This window comes from Platalea leucorodia, assembly GCF_965183815.1.
Source record: "Platalea leucorodia genome assembly, chromosome: Z".
Taxonomy (NCBI): Eukaryota; Metazoa; Chordata; class Aves; order Pelecaniformes; family Threskiornithidae; genus Platalea; species Platalea leucorodia.
The window spans coordinates 22,413,774-22,437,923 of record NC_138858.1 but is presented as its reverse complement, the minus strand read 5'-3'; the positions used below and the strand labels follow the sequence as shown (position 1 = coordinate 22,437,923).

The 24,150-nt window shown below is 40.3% G+C and overlaps 1 protein-coding gene across 2 annotated transcripts; it reads left to right on the top strand.

The window, feature by feature from the left end:
* Window positions 1-302: 302 nt before the first annotated feature.
* On the top strand, window positions 303-22,672 carry DEPDC1B (DEP domain containing 1B; the record flags this gene model as incomplete). Of its 2 annotated transcripts, XM_082336089.1 has the most annotated exons (11): window positions 303-350; window positions 1,086-1,351; window positions 6,415-6,550; window positions 9,384-9,511; window positions 13,738-13,868; window positions 14,944-14,991; window positions 15,463-15,603; window positions 19,502-19,668; window positions 21,148-21,324; window positions 22,002-22,187; window positions 22,511-22,672. In XM_082336089.1, 11 exons carry the CDS (start codon window positions 303-305, stop codon window positions 22,670-22,672), a joined length of 1,590 nt encoding a protein of 529 aa, XP_082192215.1. The 2 variants fall into 2 exon arrangements, with proteins under 2 accessions (XP_082192215.1, XP_082192216.1); XM_082336090.1 differs by lacking the exon at window positions 22,002-22,187.
* Window positions 22,673-24,150: the final 1,478 nt, after the last annotated feature.

Below are 24,150 nucleotides of genomic sequence, written 5' to 3'. Positions count from 1 at the left end.
CCCGCCCCGGCCCTGCCGGCCCCGGCCCCCGCCGCGGGGGCAGAGGCACCGGGAGCCCGGGGGTGCGGCCGGGGCGCGGCGCGGCGGGAGGGTCCGGCCCCCCGCAGGGGCTCCCGCGGGGGCGGGACGGGGCGGACCAGCGAGTCCCTCCCGCCAATCAAGGCCGGCGCGGGCCCGTCACGTGCTGCCGCCGCCACCCAATAGGCGAAGGCGGCGCCTCTCGGGCCCGGATTCAAACGGTCGGCGGGCGCGGCGCGTGCGGCTGCCGGTTTCCGTGGAGACGGCGAGGCCCGGCCGCGTCCATGGAGCCCAGGCTCGTCGGTCCCGGGCCCTACCGCGCCACCCGGCTGGTGAGTGCCCCCCTGGGCTGGGCTGCCCCCGCCCCGCCTTGGTCCCTTGTGTAGCCTCGCCTCGCCTCGCCTCGTCCGGCGGGGGGGGTGGGGGGGGCGGGGGGGGGGGGGGCGCCGCGACGGCGACGCGACGCGACGCGACGCGACGCGACGCCGCGACGGCGGCTCTCTAGAGTCTCCCGGGTACCGGCTGGTGGCCTTGAGGTAGTCTGGCCGCCTGGGCCTGCCCCGCTGGCCGAGCTTCTGCAGCCTGAGGGTCGAGCGCCGGTAGCCCGGGCGGGCCCTGGGCTTGTCCCAGGTAGCTGGTCCCCGGCCGGGATCCGGCGGGGCCGTCCCCAACCGCCGCCCGGGCGTCGGAGCTCCCCACGCTGAGTCTGTGCGGGGCGGCTGGACCCGTGCGCCCCGCGGGGCGGGGTGGCGGCAGAGCCCGGCAGAGCGGGGCTTTAGTCCAGCCTTTTGCCAAGTTAAAAGCCAAGAGGAGGTTAAAGCTGAACCTGTGGAGCCGTAGGTAGTGTGGGGCTCTAGATCTTTCAGTTTCCTAAATCTGGTGTTTGTTCTTAGATCTCAATTATTTAAAGCATAGTTTTAGGTTTTCATGTGCTTACAAATGCAGATGGTCAAAAAAGGACATAGTTCTGCCTGCAGATCTGCCTGTATTCTAATCTCTCTTTGTACAACTAAAATGCTTCTAGAAGAAGAGCTCCCATAACGGTTTGCTTTGTTCTTTTTCGCTAGTGGAATGAGATAATAGAACTTTTTCGTGCTGGGATGCCATTACGGAAGCATCGGTGTCGTTTCAAAAGCTATGAGCGTTGCTTCAAAGCCTCGGAAGCAGTGGACTGTTTACATGAACTGCTTGGCTCTAATCAAAACTTTGGCCCAGAAGTGACTCGCAATCAAACGGTTAAGCTGCTTAAAAAATTCCTGAAAAATCATGTTATTGAAGATATTAAAGGAAGATGGGGCAAAGAGGACTTTCAAGATGATGGCCATTTATACAGGTAAACCTATATATGATGACTGAAAAATTTTAGTTTTTGGAAACAGGGAGTAATCACTCTTGTGTACTGGTCTTACAAATGTTTTTGTAGAATGTCTTTGAAAAGATACTAATGTGTTTTCCCTCCTCCTTCCCTTTAAAGACCTTATTTTCTCCAGTGATAGGCAACTGTCATGATTTAGTCTTTGGCTAAATATTTTAAATATTTCTGAAGGGCACTTTTACTTGATTATGTTCTATGAACACTAACAAAAGCTTTTACAGCTTTTACAAGGTAGTTAGTTCTGTTTGCTGTTGGTAGACATCAGGTTTGTCAGTGTTGGCGTATGTATCAAGAAGACATTGATGGAAGTGAGGATGCCATTAAGCATCCGGCTCCCATTGTCCTCTCTCTCCCCCAACCCCCTGACTATTTTGGATGCTGTTTCCACTCCTAAGGGAAGAGAAAGGCCTTCTGAATTTAAAAGTCATTCATGATATAGAGCCTTTTTCTATCCTCCTTGGATTGTAGACTGAAATTTTCTTAAAAGAGACAAAGTTTCATTTGCTCATTCTCAAGGATGCTTGCTTACTCTTCTCTATGTAGCCTCTCAACTGGTTGCTTGTTAACAGAGGAAAAGAATTTTCTTCATAATGAAAGCTTAGCATTACTGGAGTGGGTTCTTTGACCTCTTGTGACCTCAGTTAAGGTTTGGGTGTCCAGAATTTGTGGGTTCTGAATTTGTACCATATCGTAGTGCCCTGTTCAGTGAAAAGGTAGTGTAAAAATGACCATTACCTTAAGTATGGATCTGTAACTTACATTGTGATGAATCTTTTAAGGAAATGGGAGCTATCTTCATGCAGAGCAATAGGGAAAATAGGTCAGCAATAATGCTATGTTTCTACTTATATATATATTATTATACAATTAAAGAAATTTTATGTATTAATTTTTTGTAATGGTTTCTTAATCTTGTCTTTGGAAAAACATATGTAATACTGATTTTCCACTTGATGTGGATGAAGTAAATTTTTCATTTTACTCTGTGATCTTAACTAGTTTGTTTGTAGAGTGTGCCTAAGCTTTTTTGCTCTCTAGTTTGTATATCTATCCTATAAGTGCGGTTGTTCATTACTCTACTAATTTTATTTATTAACTTGGAATACTTTAAAAGTGAGAGGTATGTATGATTTAATTCTTTTATTTTGTCATAAACAAACTTGGGTCAAGATACTCTCTTGTAAAAGAGCCACGGTTTACTTTAAACTTGTTGCAGTGTGGTTCAGTTCATTGCCAGTGTGGTTCAGTTCATTGCCAGTCAGATTTGATCAGATTTGTATTTAATTGTACTAACAACTTAGCACCAATTCAACTTGTTCTTTATGATACTGCATGACATCTTTCGGTAAAAGTGGTAGCTGGTTTTTAGCCTGCCTTCTGAAGGCACAACACTGAATGCTACAGCTTCACTGCCAGATAAGTTAAATATTCAAACCAATTTCAATCAACTTTAATGGAAGAAATTTTAAATAATTTGGGAGGAATAAAAAAATGAATGTTCTCTCCAAACTGACTTCCATGAAGGGAAATTCCGTGTAACAATCAAGGAAAATGTTAAATTTTAGAATTTGGGACTCAAATTCAAAGGATTCAGTGTATCAAAGGACTTGTATCTGAAGATATTTTGGGAAGCTCACCCAAGAAAGTCTGTTGCTAAGTATAAAAAAATGATATATGGCTCTGCAGTCTGTGAGCTGAAAAAGACCAAAGGCTGGGGATGTGTGCTGAGGAGGTATCGTATATGCTTGTCCTGTTCTTAAATTCTTCCCTGGCCATCGGCTTGTGACTGCTATAGAAGGGCAAGACATTGGAATAGTTTACCTAGTCATTGACTAGTTCAGGTTGGAAAACAGACATGGAAGACAAGAAGAGCTGCAGAGGATCTTAGGTCTCAACTTTGGCCTGGAGAAGGTTAAATGTAAAGGAGTAATGTGGAGCGGGCTTTTTACTTGTTTAAGTGGAATTAGAAAAGCAGTTAGGTGGTGGTACGGCACATGGTGGTAGGTGTGTTATTGGTTTGGTATGTTCCTAGCCCAGTCCTGCTCTGTCTATTCTTCTTAGGACAGCACTGCCTGCGCAGTTTTTTTCACTGGTGCCATAGGTGTTAAGTAATTTGTCTCCTTTCTTTATGGGCATTGACTCTTTGTCAAGAGATAAAATATGTGTTCTGGTAACCACTGGTATTACACTATATCTCTTTGGTTTGGGTTTGTTGTGTTTGTGTGGCTGTGGTTTTTTGTTTGTTTGTTTTGCATTGGTGTTGTGACACATTTGAATTATTTTGTTCTTTTCTCCTTTATATTTTCAGGCATGACTTTCCTGAGCTGCAGGCTGTGGCAAGCTGCAGGCTGTGGAATTTGGTTGGGTGAAATATTTCTGTGCTTTTCATTTTCTATGCGCTCTGCCTAATGATCTGCTGTTGGACAAGCGAGCTCGTTTGTTATAGTTATCTTAATGGTGTTCTTCACCTCCCATTCAAAAGATAACTAAGTTACTAATTGAACGGGTTTTTTACTAAAACCGCATACTTTTCATATATGTTTAATTGGAGCCAGGTTTTCCCACTGGGCTTGGTGCATAAATAAACTGTGTATGCTACTCGTGGTTTTGGTGTTCAGCTTTAAGTATTAAAACATGCTTTTCTCCTATTCATCCAGGGAAACAACGGTTTTTCAGCCGGCTTTTACTCATGTATGTAGTGTCCTGGCAGCTCCCTCTGGTGGACTTCCTAATGTTACGTTGTAAATATGTTTCTCACCGCGTTGATACAGATACCAGTACGAGTCGCTTTTAATTCCACTGACAGTGCTTACTCTGGAAACCTTGATATGCTTCATACCTTTTCTATACATTCCTGTATTAATTTACTTTAGCTGTATACTGCGGTGCACAGTTGTGTCACTCATTAACGTCGCATGTAAGTGTAGTTTCCTGCTCTTGTCCACTCCACAGACTATGCAAAAGAGATGTTGCTAACTGCTGATTTGCCTGAGAGTATTGGGCAAGTATTAAACGTGAAGGTGAGAACTAATGTGGCTTCTAAAAATGGCAAAGACTGTGTGCTCTGACTTACTGTCTCAGTGTAGTCTGCAATAATAAATGAGAAGTTACAGCTTTGGAAGCTGTCAGGCTTTACATTTTTTGGAATTAAGCAGTTGTATTAAAAGCAAAAGCATTGCTAGTAAACTTCTGGGAATTTAGCTGTGGTACTAGTTATACCGTTGATACCAACGTTAGTTGACCCTGTTCTCTATCCATTGCCGTGGACACAAACAGGTATCTCTGTTTCCTCCTTATATAAACTCCTAAAACTAGTGTTGCTGGTTGTAAACCATGCTAATCTTGACTTGTCAACCTCGGAATGCTCCTCAGTTGCTAGCTTTTGGTAACATTATTCTGTTCATCATAAAATCAGAGGCTTTTCATTGTTTATCCAAAAACTTGGCTCTATTCAGATCTTGCTGTAATGCTACCTGAAAAAAGGGAATGCACCTCCTTTTTCTGCTTGTATGAATTCATTTATTTACTGGTTGGTTGAGAATCATGGCATCAAGTGACATGAAGCTAAAAATTGTGAAGAACTGGAGGGGAAACAGGGAGCTGTGGAGAATACTGTCAGGTAAAAGAAAAAAGGCTGCAGAGGTTTTAATGTTAAACTCTAAGAAATAATGAATAGCTGAAAAATAGTTGAGAGTACTCAACAGCTGAACATCTGCAATGTAATCTGGGTTACTTTTAAAAGGCAGAGTAAGTCTTGCAGGATTAGTGCAAGGTGCTTATTATTTCTCCTCAGGGTTTGTCTGAAGGAAGTGACACCTCCCTGAGCTGCAGATACTCACTTGAAGAGCGCTGTGGATTACGGCAAATGGACTCACTGTGTGTGGTCAAAACCATAAAGTGTTTAACTGATGCAGTATAGCACTACTGGACTAACAAAACTGCAATACAAAACTAATTTAAAAACTAATTAAATGCTGGCACTGCCTTGAGAGGATAGGGTGAAATTTTAAAGAAAACTTGAGGATTTCTTGAGCATGAGAATATTTCTGGTAGGACATAAATGCATGCTATCCAGCTGTGTGAAAGCTCTTGTTATATGGTCGCAGATGTAACTGTCTTTTACATTCTGATTAAAAGAGTGAGTGAGGCTGAAGCAATTTCTTGAAGCATCAGGAAGTGCAGGTAAACAAGATCTGACCTGGGCCAGTCTGATGATATATTGCCATCAAACTGATTTGTCTTTCTGATGTGCTACCATTAACTTCTTTGTACATGCTTTGACATAGGTTTAGCAGTAATTTAATACTGGTCAAGCAGGAGATATGACTGAGCTGAATGTGGTCTGGGATAGTTTGTTTTCCTTGTTTTCTGCAAGGGCTAGCTTAGGGTTTATTTCTGCTAATTTCTTCAAGGCACTTCTTGAAATGCCTTAAAAAGTGAATGATTTTCCTGCACAACCAGCTGGAAAAAGACTCCAGAAAACAACTGTAGGATATGATCTTCGCCTAGAAAACATGTAAACGCAGAAGAACATGGTAATGTGGACAAAACCTTGTGTGGACACTTGCATGCACACTAATTAAATCCAAGTGTTAGTCACATGACTTAGTTATGTAGCTTTGCTTTAGGAGATGCATGTGAGCAGTGCACTTGACACGGGGAAAGTCTACCTGCAGCTTTTTCTGCAGAATCAACATCTGATGAAGACCTGATTCAGTTGTCTGTGCATAGGCAGCTGGTGCTATTTGAGATGCACTGGGTTCTCAGACATTCACCCAAGGCTCAGCTGTGTCATGGGAGATACTAAGGACCTGACCTGTTCTGGAGCAGCAGATGGAGGCCAAACAAGACACCTTAGGATGTTTGTGTCACTTAACACCAGTCTTCAGGCAACTAAGTCGCACTGTGACTGTCCAAGGCATTTGTTGTATTTTTGCATGTGAAGGCCTACTACAGTTTTGCATTGGTAGAAATGGAATAGGGTAGAGTTCAAAGGCATTAAAAACATTCTCTAATTGTAGATTTCCTCCTTCCTCACCGCTGAAGCCATATCCAAAGAAACCTTCATGTGGAAAAGAAGTAATTAAATTTCCAGATTGGAATGAACCGAAGGCTGGCACTTCCCAAGAACACATCCCAGTGAAATCGGTCACAATGGTAAGATATCCAGTTTTCATTTCCCCAGACATAAGCATATTTGGAAAGCAAAACTGAATTAATGATCTTTGTTGTGCACAAAATATTTAATTAGAAAATTAAATGGGAAGTACTTTTATTTTAAACTTATGTGAAGTAAGGTTGTTCTTAACTATTTGCTGGGGAGGCTGGCTTTGAGTGTTCTTTCTGCTACAGACTCTGATGTCGTGAGCATCCTAAGTTCAGCATGGCTGTATTTGCCAGTATGCTTGCATTCCAGTTTGCTCAGATTCCAATAGGGCATTTATTATACTACAAGACAAAATAGTTACTTTACTGTCACTTACACTGTAACTCTTATTCAGACACTTCATGTAGCAGAATATATACAGTATTACTCCCTTCCTAGTTGTTATGAGGTTGTTAATGATTCAGTTTCCATTTTCATAAGGAATATGTTGTAGCTAAGGAGAAGTGGTCCTGGTTTCATTGTTGCCCTTTGTGAGCTTGGAGAATCATCCTGCCCCATACTTACCTGGATTGATCCAGCCTTTGTAAAGTCATTGAAAAAAATGTTGCTTTTATTAGTAAACCAAAATTGTATCAACTCTTGCCACCTGAATGTCTTAAAAGCCTAGGCTTCTGGAGTTACAGAATCATAGACTCGTTTACATTGGAAAAGACCCTTAAGATCATCGAGTCCAACCATTAACCTAGCACTTCCAAGTCTACCAATAAACCATGTCCCTCAGCACCACATCAACCTGTCTTTTAAACACCTTCAGGGATGGGGCCTCAACCACTTCTCTGGGCAGCCTGGTCCAGTGCTTGACAACCCTTTTGGAGAAGACGCTTTTCCTAATAGTCAATCTAAATCTCCCCTGGTGCAACTTGAGGCCATTTTGTCTTGTCTTATCGCTTGTTACTTGGGAGAAGAGACCGACCCCCACCGGGCTACAACCTCCTTTCAGGTAGTTGTAGAGAGTGATAAGGTCTCCCCTCAGCCTCCTTTTCTTGAGGCTAAACAACCCCAGCTCCCTTGGCTGCTCCTTATAGGACTTGTGCTCCAGACCCTTATGTATATTCTAAACCCTTCCTCTAGTGTATCTTGTACACGAGTGTTCTCATATTTTATGAACTCTTGGGGCTTCTCTGATAATTCTGGCCTTTTTATTAATGCTTATCAGTGCAGGACACTAGCCTTGGATTTCTTGGTGATCAATGGTCTGTTTGGAAAAGTAGCTCCTACCATTTTGCTGGACATCTAGAGGTCCTGAATGAATGGTTATTCCATATTTGTAATCCAATTACTTATATGCAGTTTGAGTGCACCTTTCATTTACAGTAGGCTTCTGAAGAGGAAAAGCATGGTCCTTAGAACTTCAATATCAGGTAGAAGATTAAAAGGAAAGAAAAAATAGTGCCAAACACAAGCAAAGAGAATAGAGTATTTTAGTTACTGAGCAAGCATCTGCTGCAGCTTTAACATGTTGCAGCCTCCAATTGTCTGCACTAAATTTCCATCCAAGCATCCTGGCCTGATAAAAGTTAGCAAAAGACTGCCTATCTGACTCAGATGCAACAGCATAGAGTCTGGCATAGCTCCAAATTTTTCATTGGCAGTTTTGGTTAATACAGTGGACCATAAGTTGAAGTAACTGAAGCAAAGGAATAAGCTTCTTTCTGCTGTCTCTTTTATAGAAAGTTGTAGCTTCCACTGGAATGGTGAAGTAGAAAGTGGTGGCACCTTAAATTGCTCCAGCATCAATCAGAGCACTTTTTGGCTGTCTGTGGATTGATGGGCACGGGTCTGTGTAGTGAAGTACTGATGTGGAACACCAGATACTAATTTCAGAAGGTGCTATTTGTTTCAAACTAGCTATAGTCTGGTATCATGGAATGACAGATGATTAGTGCTTGGAGTAATTAAGTGCATTCCTGGAGTGCATCTTATGGTTTATTTGAGATCACAAGGAATACTGCTAATGTGTTTTAGGACTGCTCTGTGATGTAAATCAAAGAACTGAGAATGATTAGGAGTTTTGCCTTGAAAAGTACGCTGCTGACACAAACTCTATTGTATGTCTGTCCATCGACACATTGATGACAATCTTAGAGTCGTAGAATCGTTAAGGTTGGAAAGGACCTCTGAGATCATCAAGTCCAACCATTAACCTAACTGCCTAGTCCACCTCTAAACCGTGTCCCTAAGCACCACATCCACACGTTTTTTTAATACTTCCAGGGACTGTGATTGCACCACTTCAAGTATTGAGCTTGGACGTGAATGTTGAATAAAGGATAGTAGTCTCTTGCGTTCTCTGCTTTACTTTATTCTGTTACAATGGTGGACTAGATCTGATGGGTGTCTTCAGCTGTAGCTGTTTGCTTTTACTTTATTAATGTATAGAAACTTGTAATGAACTTAATGTTTAGTTTTGATCAGTACATGATGAACAAGGATGAATATAAGTCTTTGATATCTCGTATAATAATTCTCCAATAATTTTTCCTTAAGCAATTCTTTAATCTTAGAGTGGCAGTTGAAAACAAGTGAGTTGAACTGATTTTAATTACAGAGAAGACCTGAACACAGGACTAGAGGCCATTGACTCCTGAAGTTTAATGGCTATTCTGACACACATAATTTTTCAGCTTTGGACAAGTTACGTAACTGAGAAAAGATGCTGCACATCTGCGAAATCTAAACACTCATTTGCATTCTGGAGACTTTACTGGAATTTAGGAATATTTAAAATACTTGTAATAGGGAGCATGCTGTACTGTAAATGTATTATACTGTTTAATACTTGAAAAGTCAGCAGTTAATGGGGTGTGTTTCCTCTGATTTCAGAACTCTGAGATGTGGTACAAGCGACACAGTATAGCTATAGGGGAAGTACCGGCATGCAAACTTGTGTTCCGCAGAGAGCTAACACAAACAAATATAGAAGAAATATGGAAATCCATGACTTTGTCACGGTGAGCATACTTGTGAGTCATTTGCTGTTAGAGTAAAACTGTGTGGTAGATAATAGTCTTGTCTGTCTTCTGGTAATGCTTGTAATTTCCCCCACTCACCTTTCATTGCTGCTATCAAAGCCATACTGGCTAGACTAACTATACTGCTTGTTATTTGGCTAACGAATTCAGTAAATGAAGTTTGCAAAGAAACTTTATTGTGCTTAATACCTTTTGAATTTTTCTGTTGTGTTATACAAATCTTTTTGTTGTGTGGGCTTTGGCTTGTTTAATCACTTTTTTCCTCAGTCTTTCTCTTTTTTTCTTGTTGTTATGAAATAGAAGCACTTCTGTAGAAGTGCAGTACCATGAAACCTTTCAATGGCAAGTACAATACTTTTTATGAGATAAGAAATGGAGTAGCTAATTGACTGCAGAAGGCTTTAAGGTTCAGATATCCTTTACTATTTCCAAAAGGAATATCCTATGCAAAGTTAAAGGCATTGCTTTAGACTATTTATGCAGGAGAAAAAAATGACATACATTAGCTATTTTTACAGCACAGTTGAAGCCTTGCTAATGATTACTTTAATCTAAACCTAGCGCATTATCTCTGTGTAATAAACTTGATGTTAAGGTGAGCAGCTCTGGTGCTGGCATGATCAGCAGCGGAGTGCTCCAGTGAGATGCACAGTGGGGTTTCCTGAACCAGGGGAGCCTGGGAGGGGGGTGGGGGAGTGGGTGGCCAAGAGAGCCACCAGGAGCCTGCAGCTCATGAGACACTGGCTGATGAGACCTGGGTGTGGCCAGAGAGAGAGATTCCTGGAACCGCACCCTACCTTCCCTGGGACAGGCCTGTCAGGCAGATAGGACACTTGATACAGTGGATTCCCTGTCCTCTCTCCACCTAGCTGTACGCAGTGACTCAAGGGATAGGGGACAATGGCAACAAGTTCCTGCCTGGCGCAGCAAGCATGTCTCCTCTGTGGCTACACCACCTTCCCAGGTGCCCTTGCGTAATAGGTACAAGGCTCTGCAAGTGGAACAGAACAATGACGAGGACAATGGTTTGTCTAGGTCATAGGTGTTACCAAGATTAAGTCAGCCTACACCCTGCATCAAAACCGCTTGTAAAAGAAAAACGCAGGTCATTATCATAGGAGACTCCCTTCTGAGGGGAACAGAAGGCCCAACATGCAGACCAGACCCTCTTCTCAGGGAAGTCTGCTGCCTCCCTGGGGCCCGGATTAAAGATGTGAAGAGAAAACTTCCTACCCTGGTACAGCCCTCAGATCCATTATTGACTTTTTTCATGTTGGCAGTGATGAAGTTGCAATAGGAAGTCCAAGGGCAATCAAGAGAGACTTCAGGGTCTTAGGACGACTGGTCAACGGATCAGGAGCACAAGTAGTGTTCTCCTGTATCTTTCCAGTTGCAGGCAATGATGAGGGAAGAGACAGGATATAAACAGCCAATACCTGGCTCCAAGCCTGGTGTCACCGGCAGAATTTTGGGTTTTTTGATCGTGGGTCGGTCTACAAGACACCAGGCCTGCTGGTGACAGATGGGGTACACCTGCCTCAAAGGGGGAAAAGGATCTTTGCACAGGAGTTAGCAGGGCTCATTGAAAGAGCTTTAAACGAGATTTGAGGGGGGAAGGGATAAAACCAGGCTTGCTAAAGATAAGTCTGGGGGCTGCACACCAATGTTTGAGGGATGGTGTACAGCGAGGTCCTTCGGTCTGCTCCACAGTGTGCTGAGTACACTGGAGAACATTTGAAACATATTTATACTAATGTGTGCGGCATGAGGAATAAGAAAAAGGAGCTAGAAGCTTTGGCCCAGTCCCAGAGCTATGACATTGTTGGCATAAGTGAAACCTGGTGGGATGAGTTGTGTGACTGGGGTGCCATGATGGATGGTTATAGGCTCTTCAGGAGGCATAAGCAGGGCAGGCGAGGGTGGGGGAGTGGCATTGTATGTAAGGGAGGGGTTGGACTGTATGGTGCTTACAGTTGGCAACAACATGGTTGAGAGCCTCTGGGTAACGTTGAAGGGGAAAGCAAATAAAGTGGATATTGTTGTGAGAGTATATTATTGACCACCCAGCCAGGATGATGATACTGACGAATTATTCTACAAGGAATTAAGGGATGTCTCTAGATCAACCACCCTTGCCCTTAATGGGTGATTTTAACTTCCCAGACATCAACTGGGAATATCACAGCAGACACAAACAAGTCCAGGAAATTCCTGAAGCATGTTGATTACTTCTTGGTGCAGGTACTAACGGAGCTGACTAGGAAAGGTGCCCTCCTAGTTCTTTTTTTTTGTTGTTTGTAAACAGAGAGGGACTCATGGGCGAAGTGGTGATTGGTGGGTGTCTTGGTCACAGTGACCGTGAAATAGTTGAGTTTCAAATTGTTGGTGACAGGAGAAAAACTGCCAGCAAAACATCAACCCTGGATATGGGAAGAGCAGACTTAGGGCTGCTGAAGGAGTTGCTTAGGCAGGTCCCCTGGGAATCTGCTTTTGAAGGTGTTGGGGTCCATGAATGCTGGTCACTTTTTAAGAGCCATCTCTTAAGAATACAGGAGCAGGCAATTCCAAAGTGTTGGAAGTCAAGCAAGTGGGGCAGAAGGCTGGCTTGGCTGAGTATAGATCTTCTTCTAGAACTTAGGAAGAAAAGCAAAGTGTATGGACTTTGGAAGCAAATACAGGCGACACAGGAGGATTACAGAGATGCTGTTGTTTACCACGGTAGGGAGAAAATTTGTGCAGCCAAAGCTCGATTAGAGCTCAAGCTGGCCAGTACTGTGAAGGACAACAAAAAGGGCTTTTAAAAATGTTAATAGCAAAAGGAGAATCAGGGATAACATCGGTCCATTGCTTGACGAAGTCAGTCACCTCGCAAGTAGGGATGTAGACAAAGCAGAGACGTGTAATGCCTTCTTTGCCTCTCTCTTCAACATCGGTGATGAGCCCTGTATTGGAAAACCATTACTGGGGGGGATGATAAATTCCCAGCTGACCCTGAACTTGTTCAAGACTTGCTGCTCCAGCTGGATGTGCATAGCTACACAGCTAGAGAAGTCCATAATGTGTTGGGTGAGCAATTGGCTGATGGGTCGGGCTCAAAGGGTTATAGTAAATGGGGTTACATCAGGCTGGCAGCCAGTCACCACTGGGGTTCCCCAGGGCTCAATTTTAGGGCCAGTGCTCTTTAATGTTTTTATAAATGATCTGGATGCAGGAGTCAAATGTACATTAAGTAAGTTTGCTGATGATACTAAATTAGAGGAGCTGTGGACTCCCTTGAGGGTAGAGAGGGCTTACAGTGAGATCTGGACAATCACCAACTGTATGAAATTTAATAAGAGCAAGTGCTGGATTCTCTGTTTAGGACTGGGTAATCCTGGTTATACATACAAATTGGGGAATGAGAGACTGGAGAGCAGCCCTGCAGAAAGAGAACTGGGGGTTTGGGTTGATGTCAAGTTGAATATGAGTCAACAGTGTGCCCTGGCAGCCAAAAGGGCCAACCATGTGCTGGAGTGCATCAAGCACAGCACAGCCAGCTGGTCGAGGGAAGTGATTGTCCTGCTTTACACTGCATGGGTGCAGCCCCACCTGGAGTACAGTGTGCAGTTTTGGGCGCTGCAATATAAGAAGGACATCAAATTATTAGAGTGTGTCCAGAGGAGGGCGACCAAGATGGTGAAAGGTCTTAAGGGCAAGACTTAGGAGGAGTGGCTGAGGTCATTTGGTTTGCTCAGGTTGGAGAAGAGAAGGCTGAGGGGGTGACCTCGTTGCAGTCTACAAATTCCTCATGGGGGGCAGCGGAGGGGGAGGTGCTGATCTCTTCTCTCTGGTGACCAGCGACAGGACACAAGGAGATGGGATGAAGCTGCATCAGGAAGTTCAGGTTGGGCATTAGGAAAAGGTTCTTCACTGAGAGGGTGGTCAGTCACTGGAACAGGGTCCCCAGGGAAGTGGTCACGCCACCAAGACTGTCAGAGTTCAAGGAGCGTCTGGATGACACTCTTAGTTGTATGGTTTAGTTTTAGGTAGTCCTGCAAGGAGCAGGGAGTTGGACTTGATGATCCTTATAGGTCCCTTCCAACTCAAGATATTCTATGATTCTATGAAATGGAGAGGTGTCTTTCAGAATCATATCTATCCTACTACTACATTTGCCTTTTTCAGATTAGATCATGTATGAACTATGTGTTTATGTATTTTTACAGATTACAAAAGGTCTTGGGTTTGGATTCTCTGGATGAAGTCTTAGACACAAAACTTGTAAATTCAAAGCATATAGTCCAAAATGTATACAATGTCAATAAGCAAGGTATTGTCACTTTAGAAGACAAATCAAGTAAGTATTTTAGAAGTTTTCATTTAACTTTTTTATATTGTAGTTTACTGCTATAAAAAAATATTAGTTCTAATCTGTACTAACATGTAGCATCTTTATACTTGTATGACCACATCTATACTAGAGTTTTTAAAAAGTATGCCATTGTTGTCCTCTGACATCCCAATAGTAAGAATCAGTGTTTATTCCATATTTACTCTCTTAAACATATTCCTGCTTTAGCAGGGTTGAAAGATGAAGGTGAAAGAGCAGCAACTTTTCATTTATAAAGATACTATTCATTATTCATTTATAAGGATATTATTCACTTCAAGTTGGCTTTGTCAGCTTAGCCCTTAACTGCCTGAACTGGAGTGTTTACATGAGGGAAATGTGTATTAAAAATTGGGAAAGAATCAAAATGTACACTGAGAGATGCCTAAAATTTCTCAGTTTTGAGTTTTCAGTCTGTGTTTTGAAACCAGTACTGAGTTTCAAGCTGCTTTGCACATCAGGGAGAGAGTAAAGCATCTTTGCTGCTGCGATATATAATATTATTACCACCATGTTTTCAACAAGATTTGTAGAGAAGTAAAATATGAGATTGGAACCTGGTTTGGTTTGTGAATGAAACCTCCTCCAGAGCATATACATGTTAATTTTAAAGGCAATTGGAGCACCTCAAGATACTAACTTCCTCCTTGCAGAAATGACAGAACTGAATGTATGAGTGCTTTTCATCATCTTCAGTGCAAAGAAAATGCTTCACTGTAAGGCACTAGTGAAGTTGTAGCTTGAACTAGTTTGGCTGATTTTTGCAGGGCAGGTTAAGGATTTGCGATATGATCCATTTTACTGATTGAGTTGTAAGAGCAGTAGGCGTAACTGGTTGATACTGAGTACTGGAGGTACTAAAATATAGATGTAATTCAAGCTAGATCCTACATTAAGGTATAGCCTGCCTTTGCAATCAGTTGATCCTACTGTATAGGAGGAATTTCTTAAAGAATTTTCAGCTTCACTTTTATCTTACAGTTTAACATCTTTCTCAGTTTTTTTTCTCTTTTTAATTTCTGTCTGTTTCTCCACTATGCAGAGGAACTACCTCACTGGATATTATCAGCAATGAAATGTCTAGCAAATTGTAAGTAAATTCAGGAGGGGAAAAAAAAAAAAAAAAAAAAAAAAAACAAACAACCAAAAACAACCCATCCCCATAAAAATCAATTGAACTGACTATGTCTTTACCGCTTTATCAAATCCTGTTCATATTGACAGTCAATATTTTTTCTGATCATTGCCTTAAACAAAGTTGAAAAGATCAAGCAAGCATATATGCTCCTGCCAGTGCAGCTTATTTCAATGAAATATATAAAGGTTTTATCTATTCATATTTGTCCTCTACTATGTGTTTTCACTAGACCTATTGGAAATAGATCAATTCAACAGATCAATACAATTTCACTTATATTTTGAAGAATGAGTCTAAGTTTTGTTTTATTTTTATACTTGACATTGCTTTTTTTATTGGCTAGAATAAAAACTAGTAATCTCGTTGGCGGCTGCAAATTAATTTTCTCTCTTTTCCCCTGCCTACCCCCCCTTCTCTTTGTAGGGCCCAGCTGCTCAGATTTGAAGCAGCCTACATACTCAGGATTTGAAAGAGATGTCTTCAAAACTATAGTGGACTACTTTGGCCAGATAAAAGAACCTCTTCTCACATTTAATTTTTTTGATGTTTTTGTTAGTGTGTTAGGTAAGTAGTTTGGGATGTAATGAAAAAATAATTCTTTTGAATTAACTTCCTGGGATTAACTTACCATATTCAAATAGTATCACAGCTCATTTCTTTAGGACCTGTCCTGTCCATTCTACATAGAGAACAGTTTAATGTTTAAATTTATTTCATATCACAACGCCATTTTATTCTTGTGTCTTTTTGATCACATTAGTTCAAAAGTCTTCCATTGCTTGTCTTTATGATTTTTAAAGGCCTCTGTTCATTGCTTAGCACTGCCACACCTAACAGATGGATTTTAACAGATTTTTCTTTTTTTACAAATGCCTAAGCATCTTAAAAACTCACATAAGCTTTTAGAAATTGCTTGAATGAAGTCTAGATTAAAAAGGATTAGGGCTGTAAGGACTGTTTTTAACCCTGGCAATACGATATCTGAAGAAAATTGAAATCCTTCATCGCTTAAACTTAGAATAGGCATTAGCTAATCTAGTGTTTTAAAGGAACACTAGTTTAGTTATTAACTATAACTTTTTAAGGGTTCACACTGTATCAAATTCACCTATCCTGTAGCTATAGATGGCCCACTGAAAGACAGTAAATGTGAAAATATTTGATTGCATTTAATGCTTCTATTTCTGAAAAGAACTGAGTTGAAAAGTAAGCATGCTTTACTGAGCTTCTTTAAGTGGGAACAACATTACTTTTAATAAATTATTGAGATGAAAAAGGAATTCAGAATAACACTTATTTCTGGAATTTAGTATTTTTATATTTTGTTAGTTGACAATCTTGCTTCAAACTAAATATAGTTCTTTTTCTGACTTCTTTTTCTTAGATCTTGGATATTCTTGATAATATCTTTAAAAATGCTCCCTCTTCTTTCATACTCTTTCTGTTTGCTTTTCAATTGCATTTCACATTTTTCAGGTTTTAAGAGTTTTATTTCACAGATGCAAAAATGAGAAGAAAATTCATGCCAATGTTTATGTGGAAATGAAAGGAAACTGCACTGTTTCAAGAAGTCAAAAAATCATTTTGTGGTCTCTTTCACAAAAAATGAGTTGTTAATATAGAAACCTTCGTTACTAACAAAAATAGATTTACACACAAAAAAATCATGGGAATACAGGCTTTCAAGAAATACTTAGTTTGTTTTCCATTTTCATACCTACACAGTTTACTTTGAAGTACTGGCAGTATATGTTTGAAAATGTCATGTTTCTCTAGAAGTCTTGCCTAAACAGCCTTCTCCAGACACCTATTTGAATGATTAAAAAGCTGCATTTGGCCTTAATGGGATGATTTGGGATACCTGAGTTAGGCACCCTCACTAGGAGATGGGGTTGGGCCAGATGACCCCCAGGTGTCTCTTTTACTTTTTTATAATTCAAGACTATGCTCCCTATCTAGCCTGTAGAGAGAGTTCAAGAAAACAATTCAGCATACCTGTGGTGAAGCTTAACTTCCCTTTTTGTGCTCAAGACTACTTAGAACCAGCAGTAAGAAAATAAACAAGTAAATATAAGGCAGCCCTACCTACTACTGCACACTTCTTTTTTTTTAATAATAAACAACTACTTTTTACACAGTGTGGAATTGACTGGCATGGTGGATGAGGGGACAGCAGCGGATGCTGTTTATGCTGACTGTAGTAAAACTTTCAACAGTGTCTCCCATCACATCCTTGTAGGCAAACTGATGAAGTACAAGCTAGAAGTGGATAGTGAGGTAGACCAGAAATTGGCTGAATTGCTGGGCTCAGAGGGTTGTGATCAGTGGCACAAAGTCAAGCTGGGGGTCAATCAGTAGGGAGTACCCCAGGGCTGATAATGGGCCAGTAGCCGTTAACACTTCATTAATGACCTGGATGATAGGACACTCTGAAGGACAGAGTGCCCTAAACAAGTGTGCAGATAATACAAAATAAAGGAAGAGCAGTTAATGCAGCAGAGGGTTGTACTGCCGTGCAGAGGGACCTTGACAGGCTAGAGAAATAGTCAAACGGGAATCTCGTAATGTTCAACAAAGGGAAAAGCAAAGCCAAGTCTTCTCCTGGGGAGGAATAACCTCATGCACCAGTGCTTGCTGGGGGTGACTGATTTGAAAGCAGCTTTACTGAGAAGGACTTGGCAGTACTGGTGGGCACTAATGTGACTATGAGCCAGCAATGTGACCCTGTGGCAAAGACGACCAGCAGCATCCTTAGCTGCATTAAGACCATTGCCAGCAGGTTGAGGGAGATCTTTCCTCAGCACTTGTCAGTGAGTCCAGTAGAGGGCCACAAAAATTATTAAGGACTTGGAGCATCTGTCATATGGGGAGAGGCTGAGAGCAGGGCCTGTTTAGCCCAGAGAGGAGAAGGCTCAGGGAGGATCTTATTAATGGGTATAAAAGAGTGATGTGGGAGGGGTAAAGAAGAGGGAGCCGGACTTCTATCAGTTATATCCAATAACAGGAACATGATGCAACGGGTACGAACAGAAATACAGGAAACTTCATTTATACACAGGGAAATAGCTTTTTTTAATTGGAAGGTGGTCAAACACTGGAAGAGGATGTCCAGAGAGGCTGTGGAATCTCCGTCTTTGGAGATATTCAAAACCTGACTGGACATAGTCCTGGGCATCTTGCTGTAGATGACCCTGCTTTGAGCAGGGAGAGAGGTCTAGCTAATCTCCAGAGATCCCTTCCAACCTCTATAATCCTATGGAAAAAAGAGAAATGTATCTCTTTGTTGGTCTTCCTTGTTCCTTTTTTAAGAGAAATTACTGTTATACTTCAGTCATGCAGGTATTTTGCTCCTGACTTGTGTTTTGTTCTGATAATAGTGCTATTCAGGCAAATGTATAGTAGGTACTTCCTTTACTGAGCCTTAGAAACCCAAAAGAGGATCACAATTTGGTGGTGAGACCTATTTAGAGGTACCCAAACTACTGTCAGATTCTACTCTGCCTGTCCAGTCTTCAAATATTTCCATCATGCTCACATTCTGTATTTTCTCAAGAGTTTATAAGTAGAATTAGTCATAGATTTAACTTCTGTAGGTGTGAGGGACATGTCAGTATTGTCATAGCTGTCATTGATGCATAAGCATGTTTTTTTTAAAATTCTGATTGTTTTCTTAGATTTAACTTTATGGGGCTGCTACATCTGTGCATACATCTCAGTTGTATTTAGAGCTGACGGTTATAAAAGAGCAAAGCATGAACAAAAACATTGTAGTTTTTCATGTCTACTAATATGTAGAGTTGTTGGTTATGGTTATTAACATCTCCCAATGCATCAGAAGGAAATCTTGTAAATAAACAAGGTGCCCAGTTGTAGTAGAATCACAGAGTCATAGAATGTCCTGAGTTGGAAGGGACCCACAAGGATCATTGAGTCCAACCCCTGTCCCTGCATAGGACAACCCCAAAATTCACACCATATGTCTGAGGGCGTTGTCCAAATGCTTCTTCAATATTGTCAGGCTTGGTGCCGTGACGACCTCCCAGGGGAGCCTGTTCCAGTGCTCCACCACCCTCTGGGTCAAGAACCTTTTCCTAATGTCCAACCTAACCCTCCCCTGGCACATCCCCGTGCCGTTCCCTTTGGTTCTATCATTGGTCACCAGGGAGAAGAGATCAGTGCCTGCCCCTCCTCTTCTCTTGTGAGGAAGCTGTAGACCGTGATGAGGTCTGCCCTCAGTCTCCTCTTCTCCAGGCTGAAGTAGTAGTCTAGTTCCTAGACTAGACTCCTAGTCTAGTTCCTAGTAGTCTAGAGTTCCTAGACTCTTTGAGAAGTGGAGCTCTAAGGAAGTCTTGAATGAGTAGGAAAGGAATTTGGGGAGGCAGATTTAGAAATGTTATGTTAAATGTTACAGAAATATATAATTGAGAAATGTTGCTCCATCTCCTGATCTTGTATAAACCAGGTCTGCTGCAAAAACACAACAAGGCTGTAGAAGCTCTTCAGATATCTTGTCTCCTGCTGCCACCAGAAAATCGGAAAAGACTACAGCTGTTAGTGAGGATGATGGCAAGAATTAGCTTTAACAAGGATTTGCCACCTCTTTCTGAATCAGTGAGGACCAGAACCTTGGTACGTATGGTGTAAGGCAAAGGTCTAGACAAAGCTTTTGGAGTAGCACAGATAAAAGATTCTTACTGGAGAGCATATACAAAATACAGTTTGCTTGTCTGAAGAACAGTTTGCCTATTCTAGCTATGTGGAAAGCTAGTCTGAATTTTAATAAATTGGGATTTCTTGGTAAGTTGTGAGCAAATGAAGAATTTGCTTGGAATTTGGAGATTTCCTTATCTGTCAAAGTTAAGTCACCACTGATTTCACTATTGAGTAGAAAAAAAAAAAGAAATACAGTAGATGAGGTCTCTGGTGTTCTTTATCACTGCAGACAGTGTGAGAGAAACAGATTGCCTGTTTCAGTGATAGTTAGAAATATGTAGCTCAATGTTTTGATTTACCTGTTTTCAGCCATTTAAAAAAAAATTCCTAACAGTTTATTTCATCATTTATTTCACCATTTTTTTCATCATTTAACTATAGGAATCTCTGAAAGTAATTTTAATCAGATTTTGACAAAGCCCTAGTTTTTGCTAATGCTCTTTCTGTAGGACTACTTGTAGAGTTATCACTGATATTTGCAACAGCATGTTATTCCAAAGTTATTAGGCATAACTTAGCAATTCCTACTGGCTAAGAACATGTATTTCTTTTGGTTAATTTTCACATCTTTTGCAAGAAGGGCAACAGAAAACTCAGCTGTAGAGCCGCTCCATAAAAATCCTATAGTGGCATGCATAAATCCAAATTTGTTCCATAGCAATTAAGTTTTTAATTAACTATGAATAGTATTTGATTAAAATAATTACATTTTTGACTGCTAAGGTTATAATTTCATTAACTGTAAATGGTCTTTGATTAAAATAATTGTTATAATCTAAATGTTATTTTTAGAAGTGAATCCTTTACAGTCCAAGTATTTTGTACTAAGTTTTAATTCAGCAGTTAGCCTATGGTCCATGACAGAAAACCTTGATTGCTTTCTGTGCTTCTAATGTTAGAAGTGACTGGTGCAAAGACGGAAAACTCTTGTAATTCAGTGCTTGAGCATGAGGCTACATGAAGTGAGTGGGACCTGAAATTTGGTTTGATGATTTCAAAATAATGGTATTAGGTCTTCCCTCTGGTGCCTAACCTGTATAAAATTCCTGTGTTATTTTTCAAATCTCTGAAATATTTGTGCCCTGTTTAACTGGAAAGGCCATGTGAAGTGGCTATTTGACAAAATCTTGAGAACAAAGTGGAATTCAGCCATTCCAAGTCTAAAGTCAGGGTTAGATTATGTATATGAGGCAAGAGCCATCTTCAGTCCACTCAGACAATGTCACTGTACATAATATGTTTTTTTTATATTAATGTGTTGGAAGTATGGTAAGTATTGTGCTGTTAAAATCTTTTTTTCTAAAAGGTCACTTTTTAAAATACAGTCTGATTCTCCACCCCTCACCCCCAAATAGAAAAATAGACAGTAATGATGTGGGGTTTTTTCTTTCCCAGATGGTTCAGGCATTTTCCCGTTGTATTCTCTGCTCAAAGGATGAAATGGACTTGGATGAACTGCTTGCTGCTAAACTAGTATCTTTTCTCATGGACAATTATCAAGAGATCTTAAGTGTTCCTTCTGCCTTAAAATGTTCTATAGAGGAACATGTTGTACATCTCCAGAGAGTCCAAGTAGGTATCTAGTGAAAAAAGCCTCTTATGTCTCTGTGCTTCTAGATCAGATTTATCCTTTCTGCTCCAAAGTTCGACAGTTCTTAGAGACTTTTTTCTGTCTCTGCTAGCTTATGAAAAACTAATTAATTTTGACTCCTGATATTCAACCCTAACTTTGTATTTAAATGAAACCGAGCAGATCTTGAATGTTTTAGAGACAAGAACTCTAAAATATGTTTTCCTATTGGTTAGCGCTATCTTTTCCACGGAATGGGCAAACTATGTTTGTGGTAGTGAGGAAAACTGTGAATGGTTAAAAGGTGTTTTCACTGAGGTTCTGAATTTCTTATAGAGTCACCCTTACTTGCTCAGCTTTTTTTATAACTCTGTTTCCTGATACCATATTTTGTTTTGTTCAAAGATGCTTTTTAGTTCTTCCTTCTTTAATTTCTACTGAAAAAGTAACTTTTACCTTATTCCAAGAGTTAAACAGACTTCCTTTGTGTCATGTTTTTTGACTTACTAGAACTCACTCAATTGGTGCAGGAGATAGGAGGTACAATTTAATGTCTTTATTCCATATCTTCTTGACTTAATGACTTTAGGTGGTCAATTTGATTAAGCTAGGCTTTGCAAATTTATTGTAGAAAACACAGCTGCTGGGTTTTTTTGTTGTTTTTTTACTCTTTCTTCAGATAAAATATGCTGGAGCTGATACTGATGCACCTTTTCCTCCTCCATCATTTTGTCACCAAATCAGTACAGATGAATTTGAATACCAAAGGGCAACTGGCTTTCAAGAACCTCTAGCAGCCTTATTGGAAGAAATTGCAATGAATAAAGAAATATCTTTGAAAGATAAGAAGAAGAAGCTCAAGCAAGTAAATAAAAATTCCTCCAGTGTCTTTAATTTTAACTTAAAAAGCTTTGTCAAGTCTTAGACATGTAGTCCTCTAGAGAAATACTGAGATTTAAAATAGTAGGTACTCTTGGGGATTTCAAACTTTTTAATCATTTAGCATAGGAGTACTGTGATGAATCAAGCTATATTAGAAAATATCACCTAATTTTCTATATAGAGGTATAGAAAGTCCATTAGAAAAATAATAATTTTCCTGCTCCAGAGGTGGAGGTTGCACTTTAATAGTTTTTTTATATTACAAGTTTGAGTGAATTCTTCATTTAAATTGATGTATTTTTCTAGTTTCAGAAATCTTACCCTGAAGTGTATAGAGTACGATTTCCTACCCCTGAAAGTGAAGCGGTGCTATTTCCAGAAAAAACTAAACAGAAACCACCAATACTGATGTGGGCCTTAAAAAAGCCTTTTCAACCATTTCACAGAACCAGAAGCTTTCGGATGTAAATGGTTTGAAATACATCAATGCACTGAGTCAGAGCATATTATCAATGGATCTTACGCAAAAGGAGTCTTAAGCAGCATGTAGTTATTCAAAAAACACTGGAGATACTGCCGAGATGGTAGAAAAGGTCAAAAGAAGAGGAAAGTATTGAGATGTTAGAAATGTGAGCCATTATCAGTATTTCTGTAAATAATTTTTTTAAAGTGTCTGTTGTTTAAAAAAAAAAAAACAATAAAAACCAAAACCCAACAAACTCAAGGTGATTAATCTACATGGGTGATAAAGTACACTGGCTGTGGTTTGATTTGACCATCATTTCAAGGTCTAAATGTATTTGTGTGTAATGTATTGTTGGTAACTAGTCAACAGCTTTTTTTTCACTGAAAATGAGTCTGTTGTGTAAACTAGGCTGTGTTTGTTAACATATAGCTTGAGAAATTAATTTGCTGTACATGCTTGAATAACTATAAAACACTGGATTTTGTTTTACTGTTGTACACCTTAGTGTTCTTGATATGTAAGATCTGTTTTGGAAAACTGTAAAAACTCATTCTTAATTTTCTGATTCATATGATGCATTACAGCTTGAGTCAACTCCTGTTGAAATTCCATTAACTTCTGTAGTGCTGACCCATTCTTTTAAGCAACCCAGTCTTTTAACTCTTTTCCCGTATGCTCTTACTAAATGTTTCCATGCAAAATTGGATGCTTGTCAATAGAACATATTTTATCAGAAAAACCCGAAGCCTTGCATTTCCTCTGGAAATGGAATTCAAATACTGAAGTGACATTGAAGCATACATGCCTTTAATGATTTCATTTGTTTTGCATTATGAAATCTACTGTACCTATAACTTGACTGTGCATATAACATAATTGATTCTGACAGCACTTTTGAGCTATTAAAGCATTACCATTTTCTGATATTTACTTAGAGTGGTGATTTCACGTTATCCATTAGAGATTTAAAGAGCAGTATTTCGTATGTTATTGAATACAGAGACAGCTCACATCTCGACAAATTTCTGTCTGACATTTTAGTAAGCAACATGGTGACCATCCTGTAATGCAACATTGACAGTATTTTCACTTTGCTAACTTACCAGTCAATAAGCTTTAAGATGTACAGTGCAAGGTTGTTGGTTTAATAGATTGGAATATTTCTTGGGCAATGTGATTTTTGAACAGTACATGTTTCCATGGTCTGTTTTCACACATCAGTTATACTTGGACATCACATCAGTGATCTTTTTCTTAAGCAAAAATGATACAAAAGGGTACACTTTACAAATAATAAGGAAATATTAAAATTAATATTAAAAGTAGTCTGAGGCCGCTTCTCACCTTTTGTACTAGGCCTTCAAGCGTGGCATAACCTTTTTAGATGTGTCATAGTATTCTGTGTATGCTTATGTGCAGTCAAACTTTGACTATGTACTCACGCATAACAATTTGGTTACAGCACTAATCCATGAAGTAT